This window comes from Zingiber officinale, chromosome 7A (assembly GCF_018446385.1).
Source record: "Zingiber officinale cultivar Zhangliang chromosome 7A, Zo_v1.1, whole genome shotgun sequence".
NCBI classification, from domain to species: Eukaryota; Viridiplantae; Streptophyta; class Magnoliopsida; order Zingiberales; family Zingiberaceae; genus Zingiber; species Zingiber officinale.
In genome coordinates, this window is record NC_055998.1 from 119701080 (window position 1) to 119717262 (window position 16183).

The 16183-nt window shown below is 38.2% G+C and overlaps 3 protein-coding genes across 4 annotated transcripts; all 3 read right to left on the bottom strand.

The window, feature by feature from the left end:
* Positions 1-68: 68 nt before the first annotated feature.
* LOC122002232 (AP-1 complex subunit mu-2-like) lies at positions 69-5026 on the bottom strand. Of its 2 annotated transcripts, XM_042557335.1 has the most exons (11): positions 4586-5025; positions 4309-4455; positions 4161-4223; positions 3834-4010; positions 3637-3740; positions 1307-1414; positions 1079-1175; positions 872-969; positions 621-762; positions 400-522; positions 69-324 (listed from the first exon to the last, which is right to left on the bottom strand). In XM_042557335.1, exons 1-11 carry the CDS (start codon positions 4712-4714, stop codon positions 226-228), a joined length of 1287 nt encoding a protein of 428 aa, XP_042413269.1. In that variant the 5' UTR covers positions 4715-5025; the 3' UTR covers positions 69-225. The 2 variants fall into 2 exon arrangements, with proteins under 2 accessions (XP_042413269.1, XP_042413268.1); XM_042557334.1 differs by having other exon boundaries at positions 69-522; positions 4586-5026.
* Positions 5027-5453: 427 nt separating this feature from the next.
* On the bottom strand, positions 5454-14480 carry LOC122002233 (RNA-binding protein FUS-like). The gene is made up of 8 exons (XM_042557336.1): positions 14188-14480; positions 13217-13297; positions 13050-13138; positions 12893-12967; positions 12682-12800; positions 12431-12610; positions 12285-12350; positions 5454-5828 (listed from the first exon to the last, which is right to left on the bottom strand). The coding sequence occupies exons 1-8, from the start codon at positions 14311-14313 to the stop codon at positions 5728-5730; spliced, it is 837 nt and encodes a 278-aa protein (XP_042413270.1). The 5' UTR covers positions 14314-14480; the 3' UTR covers positions 5454-5727.
* A 745-nt stretch (positions 14481-15225) lies between these two features.
* LOC122002234 lies at positions 15226-15826 on the bottom strand. The gene has a single exon (XM_042557337.1). The coding sequence runs from the start codon at positions 15737-15739 to the stop codon at positions 15494-15496; it is 246 nt and encodes an 81-aa protein (XP_042413271.1). The 5' UTR covers positions 15740-15826; the 3' UTR covers positions 15226-15493.
* Positions 15827-16183: the final 357 nt, after the last annotated feature.

Genomic DNA, 16183 nt, shown 5'->3' on the forward strand with positions numbered 1-16183 from the left:
TCTCAAGCTATCAATAAATTATCTTAAGGGGGAAAAAAACTAGCGATTTTGAATAGAGATGCTAGAAATAAGTGCGACAAAAACAAAATTGCTGATTGAGCACCGCATTACACACATAGAACAATGATTGATAAATCTACAGAGTTCATGAGAGTCGAAGATATAATCTTGAAATCTTCGTGTTTTTGATATTGTCCTCAAGAGCCAAATAGCATGTAAGTGTCTTTAGATGAGTCTCAGTTCGTATTCACCCGCCCTTGTGATGTATCTCACCCAGGGAAGGGCTTGGTATGCGCTCTTTTCGATAATTTTCAGATAGCGAACCTGAGCAATTGATGCATGATGGCATGACCCATTAAGATTATATAGCCCAGAAAAAGTTGTTAAGTAGAGAAGTACCTGTATCCCGGAGATTGTGAAATAAGGGATCTCAAACTTCACACGAATGGGAGCCTTTTTCTCTGAAGTCGCATCTTCAGCAGTTATACTGGGAAGATTGAATTCTGCCCTACACATGTACTCCTAAGTGCCGAGAAGAGCACAAATGTCAATAGGTGTATTATCAAGTTCACAAAAATTTGAGAGATCATTTGACATATCCAAAAATAACTGCCTCAAACCTTGCCTCCGGGAAAAGATTTTATTTTCCAGACCAGTGCATCATTCTCAGGAGCATATGAAGCAGAACCCATGGATGTTCGGATGTTCGGATTGGTGGCATCTGAAGGTACAGGCAGCTCAATTTCCACATTTGTTGCAGTGCTAATATGATAAGGAAATGATGACAAACGCTATTCAGAAGAGGATGTCATGATACAAGTGAAATAGGTGTCTTGGTCCATGACAATTTAAAAGGGAAGTGGGCTAGTACCTTCTTTCCTTAAACTGACTTCTTGCCTTAATTGTTATCTCTATGCGACTTCTTGAGTGCTTCTCGACTTGAGCTTCCACCCAGATTGGAGGCTTTACCTGAATGATAGTGATGACAAGTACACAAGGTAAATAACATCCGGCGAAGAAGGCATAAATGTGTAAACATTCAGAATTTAGCTTCATGCAACAAAACAAAAATGTGGACCTGAGTGCTAAGTCTGTATGTCATTAGGTCAAAAGCCCCATCTGGTGGTATGAATGATATTGTCCTGTCATTCTCAAACCGTGCCAATCGGACACACCTTAAATGATAAGGTATCAGTAATCGACAAACATTAGCTTGACATGCAGCCGAAGAGTCAAAAGGTCCCCTCGGAAAAAGAAAAAAGAGGGTAAAGAAAGAGAGTACAAGAGAATGAAAAGACCAGCTTACTGGTGAAATTTTATATCATCTAAATCGATAGCTTTTCCTTTAGTTGTCTGTCCTTGAGCTTCCAAAAGTACCCGATCATTGAGCCCAAGTTTACATTCAGGCATTCCACTGCATAAAATGGGCATGATCTGTTATTTGGAGTCAAATTTCTCAAATATTCTACGTTTCACTCACCACATGAACTACTTTTATATTGTCCAGAAACATAGACGCAACAAAATTTATCAAATGATTTTAAATATTGTTTCCTTTGAATGTTTGTGATCATAGTATATCACAAGGAGTTACAATTTACTATTAATATAATGAAATTAAATGATATAACATACATGATCATGTAATTTGTAAATGTGCAGCATTTTTCATACTAACTGCTGTGATTAAATACATATATTTTGGTGTACTTTTACTCCACTATTGTTTTGTTTAATATTTCACCTAGTACTTTATTCATGTAAATAAGTCACATCTTATTTAATATGGTTGTCTTGTAGTTTTTCACAAGTTTACATATTAGGATAAGTCCCAAATTTAGAGAAATCTCTCTGACACATTTTAACAGATATATTAAATAAATTATAAACAATTTGCCAGATGTTTTACCACTCATACATAATAACTTAAGGTTATTTTTTGTATATACATTAGATCTTATATAACATAACTCTAAAGAAAGCTATATGCTTGATATCCATGATAAGTGACTGCTCTTTCTGTTGCGTAAAAAGATTCCTGTTCCATGCATTCTTCATCGTGCAACACATGAAGACAAAGGGAAGAACTTTCCTCTACCTTAATGGCAAGACATAACCTAGTAATTTAGACGGTAGTAATGAAGTATTAACCTAAGCTCTTCAACTAATTTTTATACTTTTGTTACAACATTTGGCAGTACAAAGGATCTGACTGGACTAGCTGAGAGATCACCTCAATGTATCAATCTGTCAAATGGATTAGTACACTCTAGGCCTATCTAGGTCAATATCTTGCCAACAAAATTGTATTTTATCATTCTTTCCTAATTCATGAGTTTGTAGACGAACAAGTTTCAATATCAAATATCTCAAGTTAACATACTGTCCTTAACCTATTCAAATTCAACTTAGCCTATCCTCCCAGCAGACTCAAAACTATGGCTAATGGTAATTTTGCAGACACCCTTGGTGTCTTCAATAGTTGATACCTCTGCATGTGTTCACTAATAGTAAATTTAAATATTTGATGACCAATGCAACTGAATTGGTGTGTTTCATTTCCTGACACAAGTTAGACATATGCTAGACATAAGTAGGACCACCTATGATTTATCTACTATCATTTTTAGAAATTGCACATTGTAACATACTTAAGATGAACTCAAGTTGGATCCCAACACAGAACTGAGCATAGGGCTTATGAGCCCCTACGGAGAGATGCACAGTACAACTGATTCTAGCATAACCTGATCAAAACTGATGGAGAATTTACACATCTAAGACTAAACAACATCAATGTATTAGCCTTTCACTTACAACTAATCTACACACCTCACAGTTTTGTCAAATGGTGGTAATCAACTCCAAAGAGAGGAGCTTTCCTGAGAGGTTATTTTTTTTGTTTAGCAATTATAATAATCAGTAATATTTTCAACTTATAAATTATCTTTGATAGTGTCAAGTAATTACATCCCCCAAAGCCAGCAACAAAGGTTTGTCATTGATCATGCCAGAATAACAAAATTATTTAGTAAAAGTCAATTAATAGTGCTGTTGTTGTAATTCTTCATATCTAGTGATGGTGAACTTTGGTTTATTAATTATATTTTTATATGGATATTTGGGCAGTATACAGAGTACTTCCCAATGAGCACCTAATGCCTCACACAATCCAAGGATTGAGGCCTAGAAGCATCTAGCATCTTAAAATTACTATGTCATTGCAATTTCTAATTCTCATAAGCACAAAAAAATAGCACTCAGATGAGTAACTCGCTGCAACTTTATTTAGGAACAAGAAGAAAAGGTTCAATAGAAACCAACATAGAAAACTTTTCTGCTTAGGTCAAACCTAAGTGATTATATATACACAGAGTTGACTGAATAAAGGTTAGTGATGACGGTGCATTGCACTGTTAAAAATAACAAGTATCATCATTGTTTTTGTTCTTAGAAGGTTTGTTTTAAAATGACAAACCAAAAACAATAGCATAAATAGTAAAGAAAAAACAACAAACAAATAAAAGTGAGGATAAGCTTGAGGATGACTTAAAAAGGAGATCTCAAAATAACTGAAGAATCCATAGAGCATAATCTGAATGAAATGAAAAAAGAAAAAACAACAAAGAAATTCACCTCAAGTATGTTCTCATTTTCAATGCCCCAACAACATCAGAACGGATAATCTGTCCATTGCTGTTAACAAGTATATTAACACTTTCAATCACATCCAAGAACACCTGTGAGATAAAGAATGCCACCGTATCTTTTCATGAGGATAATTAGATAATCAGTGATTGGCAGAATCTGCAATGACCGAAGACTTAACCTACTTCATTTTTCTTATACCGTATCCCTTCACTACGCCATGACACTGCATTTGTGACAGCCATTGGAGGTCTCTGTGCCACTTCCATCCTATATGCATCTGTCTTAATGAACTCACTAAGAATCTTAGCTTCTGTGTATTGAGGGTACCCAAAGTCCATCATCTCATCAAGTAATTCGTACTGTCCATATTAGCCAGTAGTTCAATTTCAAGACAGTAGAATATGAAACTAAAGAGCAAGTACAGCAACAACCAAGATTTGATCTGAATTACATTATGTAGGTACGCCAGAGACCAAGAAGCAGAAGATAGTTTGTAAATTTCCACTCACCACAACGACAAAATTATCTCTCAAGGACTCTTCCTCCAGCTCCTCGAAATAGTGTTTAAATACCTAGATCGAGAAGCACAATAACGAAACTAAATAACAAAAGCCGTTCCTGGTGCAGCAAATAATATCAGTGCTAAGGAATGCTCACATCAACGACGCGATGCAGGAAAAGAAGAATACTGGCAGCATTGCAATTCTGTCTCGCAGCAGTCATCAGGAAGACATTACTGTGTTGGATGAACATATAACTGATCCCGTCATCGATCGCCACCGGCGAGTGCGACTCCGGATCCACCTGTCGCGAAAAAGTAGGAGCTCAGATTCCACCCTCTGCGCCCAAAAATGAACAAGACAAGACAAATCTGGTGTTTGGCAACGAGTCTAGACGGAGGTAGGGGCAGTAGCCTACAGAAGAAGTGAATCACCTCCTTCTCGATGAGCTTGGTGAAAAACCGCTCTGCCTGTACCGCAGAGACGTCCCCGCGGTAGTCCCGCCAGATGAGGACGCGGCCCTTGATGTCGAGGAGGAACAGCGCCGAGACGGCGCCCGCCATACTATTGGCGCAAGTAACCCGGGATCTTCTCGGATCAGAAGCGGATCTGAGGCGGAGGCCGAGGCGAGGATTCAAACCTGGCGTTGCAACCCATTCCCGAGACCCCTATGCCGGGAATTCAGCCATCGAACAACGGAGAAGTGATAGAACAAGCAAACAGGATCGAGAGATGAATTAAAGAGAGAAGGGTAGAGATCGAGACGATGCGAATGGGAAAGAGAAGGATCGAGATAACGGAAGATCGTCGGAGAGGAAGCGCTTCCTCCCTCCTCTTTTTGAGTTAATTAGTATTTTGGTGAAGAGGCTGAGAAGGCGATGAGCGATTTGACTCGATTCACCGCAATCTAATTGAACCGGAACTCGATTTAGGCCGGATTACCACAGAGAACCGGCTGCTCAATCTGATTCGGTTTACCACAATGGACTTGAACCGGAAAAACCTTTTAAACGTACAAACGACTATAATAATATCAACAGTCGTTCGATTAAATGGTCGTTTTACAAGTTCAAATTAATATTAATAATGTTAACAAATATTAAAAAAAAAAATTTTGAAATTACGACTTTCGAATGGTTTTCATTATTTAACAAATTTATGTAAGTTTTTATTACAAAATGTCGCTGAACAGTAAAAATTAGATTCTGTTATATTTTTGTTTATTTCAATTTTTATCGGCTTTAAATTGTTTATAAATGAGAAGACGAATATTCAACGAAGCGTATGATCAAATTATAAGACTGGGAAGCAAAACTTACTCATATTTACATATTTAGAATTTTCATATACAACAATACCGATCGGTTGAAATATATGAACAAAGAGAAGGAGCAGATTATCACTCTTCGTTGTAACTCGACAATCATGTGGGGGAACCATGATCTGATTTGCATACGCACCAGCAGCATAGACAAATATATGAGAAAACACACATTCCACTCTTTTTTACCATCAAAGCCTGCTATTGCACAACCACATTCCACAGCTCTTAGGGACTTACGGAAGTGAACGGATATTAATACTGGTTTCCTCTTCCACGGCTGCCTATCCTTCCTCGTGCGCGACCGTAGCCTCTACCGCCAGCCCTTCCACTTCCTCTCACACTGTATTCTCTGCCTGATTTTTTTGAACAATACAAAACACAAGTTTTAGCATTTCGTTCATAAGAATACATATCTAAAAAGATAGCTAGTTGTATTCAACAAGATAAATACATACTCCAAAAAAATAGAACGACTAGTTGACTAAAGACTAAAAATCTCAGACGAAATCTCAAGATATCACGATACTAAAAGACTAGTGGAATAGGTCAACAACAATCACTCGGCTTGAGAATCTTTTTGGAAGATGATCCTAGATCATGAGGATCACTCTTCACTGTTGATAATTCGACATTCATACATAGAGGAATAATAATATTCCCAATAAGATTCTGTGGATACAGTTCGTCAATTTGACAATATCGTTCCTAATATTGTTAAGCCTTCCCTAAATTTCTTCTTCGCATTTTCTTTATCACAGAAATCACAGCCAGTTCAACGTTGAGAATGAGGGGTTGCCAATGCTTTCAGCAAAGTCAAGCAGAAATGCCATTGGAACCTGTATTGTGATTGTCCCTCAGGCATAACACTTGAGACTGATTTAATCTATAAAGAATTCATTCTGTTGCAACCTGTATTGTGGGTCAAGCGCTATTGTAATGTACAAGGCACGAGCCTATATTGACACATTATGATGGTAACTGTTGGACGATGCATCAGTTGTGTAACTGATGCTTGCTTCCTATTTATACTGGCGTCCAAGAGCAATCGGGGAAGAAAAAAATAAAGGGGTGAGTACGACGGTGATCAGTGCGACGGTGAGCAAAAGAGAACGTCCTGTGGTTGGGATTTGATTCGTGAAAAATATGAGGTTCCAAATGCTGATCTTCTCAGTAACAGCAGCAGCATCTTTGCCGACATCTTCTTCGATTTCTTCTCCGGAGATCACTGTGAGTGTTTACAGTTCTATGTCCTGTTTATTTCATGCATATAATAAGCAACAATGGTATCAGAGCGATGCCTAATGCATGAAACTTGTCTCTTCGTCTGAAAAATATTTCTGCTGTCGTCGCTAGGCAAGATCGCGACTGGACCACGATTTGCCACCGTTGTCGAGCCTCGAGCGGTTGCTGGCTATCGGCTTCCGTGGCCGGAGAGTGCCGACGACCACATCGAGAGGCTGACAATCGACAATCACGGCAACCGCGTTCGTCGCGGTAGAAGAAGAGAGTGTCGCGATTGCGACAGAGAAGAGAAGAAACAGTTTAAAACATATCTTAATCGATTTAAAGCATGTGCAATCTTAAACTGACAAAGCACAGTAAATCAGTGTAGTCGATTGGTGTAATCGATTCAAGCGCTGTAATCGATTAAATAGATTGAACAATATTAGTTACCGTTCATCCATCAAATACTGTTTTGATTGAGAAAATAATTGAAATCTTAATAGATTAAAACAACAGTATATTATGCTCATCATGCGTGAACCGATTACATCACTATTTAATCAATTGAAATTGATTAATCAAAGTTCGATTAATTGAAAATTGAACTATACCAGCTTGATCCAATCAAATACAGATATGGTTTAAATCATTAGTTGATTTAAGCAGACCAGTTTGATTTAATAATACCTAGATATGGTTCAAATCATTTATTGGTTTGACCAGTTCAGTTTATTATTGAATTAATTGGGGTGATTTTGATTACATAAGTTGGGATGATCGAATATGACCAGATTAGTTCTATTGTGTCAGATTTGATCAAAAAGATTAAATTTGTTCTAATAGATCAAACTTAATCCAATGAACATTGGATTGATCAAACGGACTTAAATTTGGTCAATAAGTCTGAAATTGACTTAAAATGAGTTAGATATAAACTAGACCAACATAGATAAAATATCCCTTTCCAATTAAATTAGTTCTAACTGGAAAATGGAATATGACCTGGATCACGGAGTCGGTTGGCTTATTGGTCGGCTCGATTGGCTGTTCTGGAACCTCGAGCGAGAAGGGTATCCAGTCCAGGACAAAGAAAGAAGATGGACTCTGATTTATTCACTATCAGAACATCTTAGGCAGATAACATTCTAGCTATGGGATGATTCTAAAGGGCACATCTCATATTCAGAGATGTGCAGGCAGTTACTTCAATTGGAATGCAGTCTTGAAGAATCTGAAGAGGATCTAGAAATGTATCCTGAAGATTTTGAGGAGGATCCAAGTCCCGCAAAATCTGAGGATGATCCGGAAATGGACCTCGAAGAATTTGAGGAAGATCCAGAAATGGATTCTAAAGATTTTGAGGATCCAAAGATGGATCTTGAGGAGAATCTAGAGATGGATCCCGAAAAATCAGAGGAGGATTCTGAAGAGTGTGTAGAAGATCCAAAAATAGATCTAATGGATACATCTGAGGTCGATCCACCCATCATCGAGTCTGAGATGAACAAGATACAATTACCCACTACACTAGCATTTATCCTAGTGGGAGTGGTGCTAGCTTATCTATATTACTAGTGTTCTGTTTACTGTCATTATATACGAACAGTATTAACCCATTTAGTTTTTGAGTCATGTAATAATTTCTGTTGTTATGTACGAAGAGAGTTATGTTATAAAAACAATTATGTTATGTGTTAACTAACTTGTCCATGATTAGTTCATTTTAATTATGATTCGTTCATATCAAATGATTCGTTCATTAGATGAGATGTGTGTAATATAATTGATCAATGTTGATTAGATTAACATATACAAATGATGAGTGGAAACATAATTATCACTTAATTTTGTAAACCGATTCTAATTTACAGTGAGTCAATAATTAATTACATGCATATGAATTATACTGAAATAATAAATAATGTATTTATTTATTGTAGATTATGACAACTAAAAAAGCATAGCTAAACTCAATAAGGGAGAGAAATTATATGGGGATAATTACAAAATCTGGCACCTCAATATATAATATGTTCTTGAGGAACAAGAAGTTCTAGAGGCTGTAAATCAATTCATGGAGGAACCGACTGATGATTCTACAGCACAACACAGACGTGACCTTGATACCTATAAGGCATGAAAAAGGAAAGACTCGCTAAGGGAATATTGATTAGTTCAATGGTGGATGACCTAATATTTGAGTATGCGTCATTACCATCGGCTTATGTTGTCTGGGTAACCCTTAGAGAAAAGTACAGTGGAGTAAGTCTCAGTAAGCTCCGTCAGCTAACAATTAAGTTTGATAGCTGTAAAAAAACGCTCGAATGTTACATGGCCTAACATCTCGGAGATGGGTAACATGATTCGAGAGCTTAAAACTGCTGGTCATGCGTTGACCAATGAACAATAAGTTCAGACAGTTATTCGTTCTCTTCCTGATTCTTGGGAAACGATGAAACAGAATCTGACCCACAGTGAAAGTATCAAGACTTTCACTGATGTCTCACGTCATGTAGAACTTGAGGCGGAGAGGATTGAATCAGCCAGGATTTCTGGTCAATCTTTTGTAGCTGAAGGTTTTGGTTCCAAGAATAAGAAAAGATGGTTTAAGAAAGGAAAGGGAAAAGGAAAAGAGGCTAGTGTTGTTGCTGTTAAAAACCAAATCAAGAAGAGAGAGGTACTGTTTTGAGCAAAAGTATATATCCCAAGACTCCTAATGAAATAGCCGAAATGAAGAAAAAATCATATGCGAGTGCTATTGGTAGTTTGATATACACTATATTGTGTACTCATCCTGATATAAGCTGTGTTGTTGGCTTAGTTAGTCGTTTCCCGTCAAACCTAGGATCGAGACACTGAAAAGCGGTGAAGATGATATTTAGATATCTCAAAGGGACAGCAGATTATTGTCTCTGTTTCCAAGGATCAGATATGAGTCTAAGTGGCTACACAAATATAGATTGGGTAGTGGACCTTGATGATAGAAAATTCACATCTAGCTATATCTTCTTCCTGAATGATGGCGTCATCTTATGGAATAGCAAAAAACAAGCTTGTGTAGCCTTGTCGACAATGGAAGCTGAGTATGTGGCTTGTGGAGCGGCTGTGCAAGTGGCTGTCTGGCTAAGAAGGTTTTTGAAGCATCTGAGGATTACTAAGACAATAGTTGTTTTTGAAGCCTTGTCGACAATAGTTGTTTTCAAAGATCCCAAATATTACAGCAAAGGCAAGCATATAGAAATTAAGTATAATTTTGTAAAGGATATTGTTGACAAAAAAAAAAAGATAATTCTTGAGTAGATCTCTACACGAAATATGCTTGTTGATCCTTTTACTAAGTCATTGACTAAAGAGTCATTTCATGAACATGTGAAGTCTTTGGGACTTTGAAGAATGTAACTTATTGTAAAGAAATTTTGATAAATGAAAAATGTCATGATCTATTCAGTGTATATGTCTTTGTTATATTTGAATAAAAGTCTCGATAAGCATGTTGGCAGATTGAGATTGTCCACTCACATGGACAATCATCTCTATTTGTTAAGTACAAATAGAGGTAAGACCATTGCTTATGGAACAACTTATGTAGCTATGAATGGAGACATACCCGTAAGTTAAGGTCGCCTTGATAATTGTGTCAAGATGAGATCATTTATGTAATGATCAGAGTAAATGCACCCACCATTTACTGAATCTGCTTAAGGCCAGATTGAAATTCATATGTTGAATTCAGGATTAGACATTAGGTATGAGAATAACATTGTAGTATGTGATTCATACCACATGTGCTATGGCGACAAGAATGGTAGTAGGAGAATGGATCCCTGCTTCTCTACCACCTGAGACTCTTGAGATTATAAGTTAATTTCAATCTTACCCTAGGTGACTATTTAGCTGTCTGCTTGAAGTTCTGATCAGTGTCCGCTAATTTAGCATGTTTTCGATTGACTTTGGATGATTCGGTCTATGGAGCATAACTAGGAAAACGGCGGATTAGAATGAATAACTCTAGCTAAAAAGGAAGATTAAAATTGATTTACATCTGTGACATTTTTTTATTCACTAGTACCAATTATATTTTTAGTTCAGTACATAAAATGTAATTATGAATATATGTTTGATTGGAGATGGTGAACATGCTCTTGACATAATAGTCAATATGAGGGATTAGAGATGTTCATATTAATGTAAATAATTTAATCTGGGGTAAAGACAAGTTTTGATGTCTCTGATTCGTTCTATGGAGCAACTAAGTTAAATGTGACAATCTTCTTAGCAACTGAATACTTAGTGTGCTTGCTGTCACACGAACCATTTTTCCTGAAGTGTGGAATGGATGTTCTTATATGATCTTTGTGACTAATTAATTTATGCTTTGGTCTTCGTGACTTAATCATAAAGTCTATATGACTTATTTGGTCTTTGTGACTAATTAATTTTACTCTAGTCTTCATGATTTGATCGTCAAATAGTCTATATGACTTAATCGATCTTTGTGACCAATTAATGTTTGGCTTTGACATTGTGACATGATCACCTTGTAGTCTACGTGACTGACATGGTCTATGTGACCAGATAACTTTTTTGGATTGACTTGGATGAGTGGGAGATGTTGGACGTTGCATCAGTTGCAACGCATTCACCTTCATCTTCCTCCATTAAAGCACCAGTTTGTAACCGATGCTTGCTTCCTATTTATACTGGCGTCCAAGTGCAATCGAGGAAGAAAAAAAAAGGAGTGAGTGTGACGGTGAGCAAAAGAGAACGTCCTGTGGTCGAGATTTGGTTCGTGAAAATTCTGAGGAGGCTCCAAACGGTGATCTTCTCAGCGACAGCAGCAACGTCTTCACCAACATCTTCTTCGATTTCTTCTCGGGAGATCACTGTGAGTGCTTACAATTTTATTTTCAGTTTATTCCATGCATATAATAAGCAACAGTAACAAGATTAAAAACCTTGCTCAAAATACTTGATATCAGACTCATAATTACGGACTCAACAAGTATGAGCATCTTAACATTGCCACATACACTGGTGAAGAAAATAATAAAGGTGAAAATGGACAAGATGAGAACTAGATATTGGTAAAACCATATTTTTACCCTCTTCAGTTATTGGACAAGACAAGAAAATGGACAGAACGAGAACCAGATATTGGAAAAACCATATTTATAGCCTCTTCCGTTAACGCATACCAATTTGGAAAACAATATTCAGCAGCCATCTAATCGCCTAAATAAATGTGCAACAATCAGCTTTGTGGGAGACCTAGAAACGGATTGAGCTTAAGGCAGTTACACATTATGGGCTGTGAGACACAAAAGCCTCTTAGAGGAAGTATAAAAGGCAAAGCAGATTTATATCCATCCATATTCTTGAAACAAAATTGGTGGTTACGATTGGTCAATTTTAACTCTAAAGCTTAAATTTGTGAAAAGTGACTCTCATAACATACACTCTAGCAAAAATGTACTATTTCAAGTTATAGTGGGTCTTATCAACAGATGACAAAATCTCAGTAGGATTGTGCTGGCAAGTATCCTGCATAAAACAACATAACATGATAGATGGATAGATGATCTTACCACGGTAATTCCAGCCAGAGTTGCGTCCACTGCCTCGGCCCCAGTTAGAATTCCATCCACCATTATCTAATATTCACAAGATTTGTTAGCTAAATTTGAGAAGGCAAACATAGTTGTTTTTGGTGTGTCATGTTGAATTAAACTACCTTGATCATGACCATATTCACCATATCCACCTTGATAGTCATATCCATTTTCATAGTTGTCATATCCGTGTTGATTGTAGTCATATCCAGCATATCTGTCATATCCCCTTCCCCAACCTCTTCCTCTTCCTCCTGCTCTACCACGACCTCTAGTTCTACCACGACTTCGTACATAGGAATCTTTACCAAGCATTTGAAAATAATCAATAAAATGTATCCAATCATAGATAAAATATGATCGACACACATACCTTCATGAATTTGAATCAGTGACTGATTTGACTGATGCTGCTGGTAATGTTGAGACTGTCGTGACTGTTGGTATCTTTGTTGATACTTAGGTGGTCCTATATATGATGGACTCTGGTACCTACAAAAAAAAAGGCAAGCCAATCCATGATTAAAGCAAAGCACCTTCCTGAGTACGTATAGAAGGCAGTAGATGATATAGAAAAACATTACCCAGGGGAATTTGTGTCTAGCTCTTTAGTTGACAATGATATTGAAATCATTGAAACATGGCGTGTCATCTCCAGACTGCACGAAATAGTTATAAGTTAATGAGACCCTACATTAACATTGATTATGCATGACAACTAAAAACAATTAGAGACTCAACGGTTCAAGACCCTCTTCAATAGGTTCCCATACATCAGTGATACTGACTGAACTGATTGTAGTGTCTTGATACAAGCCAGGAAACCTCTTCTGCATTCCAAAAAAAAAAAATGGTGATGAAGACTGATATCACATTAAAAAAAGGGAAAAAAAAGAGCAAAAGACAACCTTAATAATCTCAGCAATTGCCACTGCTTTGCTAATTGCTTGTCCCATAGCCTTTAATACAATCTCTCTAACATTCTTTTCCTGCGTCACATGATGATCATAATCATGAAAGAGAAGTTAACTTCTTTAATGTATGATACACACAAGAGATAGTAAGCGTGCACTTTTCAGTTGGAATAACAATCAGAAATAAAGTAATAATATTGCATTAAAGTTCAAATTTTAATTTAACAAGTGGATAATACCTATGACCATTCCTTCAACAGATAATAGAACAACAACAACAACCAAACTTAAGGAAACTGCAAATCAGCAGAACCAAATTAACTGATTTGGAAGGAATATATCCCAAATTAGCTGAAACAATTTGCACATGTTAATGACATCCAAAGCAGATTTTAAGCTGCAAAATAAATGAAACCAAAAACTGAAACAACCATAGAAACAAGCTTCTCCTGATTACAGAAAATTCAGAAACATCGGAGGATATAGCTGTTAGGAGTGACTACTGTAGAAACGTTTGCACTTGCACAGAGGGTCATATTAGATTCATGGGAACTAGAATGGACAATCTGAAAAAATTTAAAGAATATTATCCTCCATAGACATGACTCAATGAATGATATGTATCCTAGCCCACAGCGCATTACCCTACAATTAGACAAGACTTGAACTCCTTCCGTGCATACCATAACAATCACAAACACCAAATTGGCTATCAATTAGGCAATACCATGAGATATATACTATCAATTCCTAAATCTCAAAGGTTTTAGCTTCCTTCAGTGACAAAAGAAGTTTAACAAACGCTTTTAGCTTCCTATTCATGGGATCTGTCAACGACATCCACATTAGATGTTATACACGAAAGATGGAGACGCTCGAGGCTTACAGAAGCGAACCATCGGCATACTCCCTAACCGAATAGTCAAACGACAAGAAATCAGCAGCGGGCGAAGAGGGATCCGCACCTGGAGGAGGCTCGTCGCGTAGCTGACATAGTTACGGACGAGTCCCTGAGTGGTGATTCGGACCTCGTTCTCGTTGATGGCGGCCGGCTGGCGGCGCGGCTTCTCCACCTTCTGGTATCTGTCCATGGCAGCTAGACCGAGGACGGGAGGAGGCTGTAGAGGGTTCTCGAACTACACAACACCCAGAACAGATCGATCGCGTGTCGCTATTTCTACAAGTTGGCCGGATGCGAAGCAGTGGTCCGCACGCAAACCAGTTTATCCGACAGCAGTACAGCGGAGAGAGGAACCGCGTCATCTCGTCGTTGGCATGTTTTTTTTTTTTGTTTTGTTGAAAAAAAAAAACAAAAGAATATTTTTTTTATTTATCAACAAAAATAACATCTGTCCGTTTTAATTTATTTTTATTTTAAAAATATCTTTTATTTTGATTTTAATATTATTATAGGAGAACGGGTTTTGGTTTCTGGAAAACGATCCCATTCGATCCGTGAAGACGATCCCCTTTGCCCTTTCTCTCGGCGACGCGGTGCCTCCGTCATCCACCGACCGATTGAACCGATCGATCTCCGCGAAATCAAGGAGATCGCCGTAGTTTCCGACGGAGCTACAGAGACTGGCGCTGGCGAGGGCTGAATTGGCGCTGCAGAAGCGATCGACCTCGGAGGCTCCGCCGTCGCAGGAGGAGAAATTGGAGGCGGTGGCCGACTCGTCCTCATCGTCGTAACTCTTAACCGCAAGCGTCGGAGTCGCGGCCCTGGATTTGCGTGAATAACCCGTCGAATGGATCATGAGGAGGAGATCCGGCCTCCATCGATAATCAATGCCTGCGATATCGAAGCTTTAAAGCAGACAGATGCTCCTCTGATCTGCTTTGCTTCGTTAAACCCCTTCTAGCAGTGATTCATCGGTCATTTACCAGAGAGGAAGAAAGAGAGACCGCGTCTTGAAGAAAAAGGACGGATTTTTAGGCGTGACGTTGATAATTTTCAACATGCACCAAAGATCATCGTTAAACAATAAAAAAAAACATAGAAATGCTTTAATAAAATCTTTAAAATATTTCCAAAACTATCAAATTTTACAACATTTCAATGATTGTAATGAATTGTAATCCGCTGGCATCGGGTTCCGCAAGCAGATTCTCTCCATCTTCCCTTTTGTTGCATGTTGTGATGCAAACAAAGGATCAGATACAAGGCCAAAATTTTTATTGAGACAGAAACTCAAAGGAAAAAAAAAATGAAGCGTGGCAAGGAACTAAAGAATTGTTAATCAAAAGATTTGCTTGATCGCGTGTCGTCCCTCAGAAAACAGCGTGCAGAATAACTTCCGCCGCATCGAAACTGAAACCAACGCCATTACGACGGCAAGCTGCTGCCGGCGACCGAGGGGGAGCATCCACCGAGAGCGCCCCGTTGGCCTGTTGAGCGGGGGTGCTAGCTGGAGGCGGCGGCGGTTTGTAGTACATGCGGGCCGTCTGGGGGCAGTGCGAGTGGAACCGAGCAGCGACCCTGACGCCCAAATCCAACATCTCCATGTACTTAGCCATCGGCGATCTCTCCCTGATACAAGAAAGCCAAGGAAGATCGGAGAGGCAGAGGCTGTTGGGCTGAGAGTGGGGAGGCGGAGGCGCTGCTTATTAATAGCTTGGCTAGTTCTCTCTCGCTGTGCGCTTTCTGCCCAGATTCCTTTCCCTTTTCTCCGCTGGTTGTTGCTTGGTCCCTACGCGTAGGGCTGTCTTTGACCTCGCTGCTGCGCACGCGGTGGATTTGTTCAACGTTTTAATTTTCTTTGGCATGAAATATTCAATTCTAACCTCTTAATTTATCTGTTTATAAAAAAATAAATTTGTCAAAAAAAAAAAAAAATCCCAAGAGGTTAAGGAGGCATTTGATTTAGGGGAATAAGGGGGGAGAATAAGAATAAGACTGATTGTCATTGTTAATGTTTGGATTATAGAAATAAGAATACAAATAAGGAAATGAATCCTTGA

Coding starts and splice junctions, on each gene's coding strand:
- LOC122002232 (XM_042557334.1), bottom strand. CDS start 4,714: ATGGCGGGCGCCGTCTCGGCGCTGTTCCTCCTCGACATCAAGGGCCGC. Junction 1,415..3,636: donor AAAATGAGAACATACTTGAG/GTGAATTTCTTT, acceptor CATTTTATGCAG/TGGAATGCCTGAATGTAAAC. Junction 763..871: donor AGTCAGTTTAAGGAAAGAAG/GTACTAGCCCAC, acceptor TTATCATATTAG/CACTGCAACAAATGTGGAAA.
- LOC122002234 (XM_042557337.1), bottom strand. CDS start 15,739: ATGGCTAAGTACATGGAGATGTTGGATTTGGGCGTCAGGGTCGCTGCT.
- LOC122002233 (XM_042557336.1), bottom strand. CDS start 14,313: ATGGACAGATACCAGAAGGTGGAGAAGCCGCGCCGCCAGCCGGCCGCC. Junction 12,351..12,430: donor TGAATATGGTCATGATCAAG/GTAGTTTAATTC, acceptor TGTGAATATTAG/ATAATGGTGGATGGAATTCT. Junction 5,829..12,284: donor CTCTGGCTGGAATTACCGTG/GTAAGATCATCT, acceptor CAAAAAAATCAG/GCAGAGAATACAGTGTGAGA.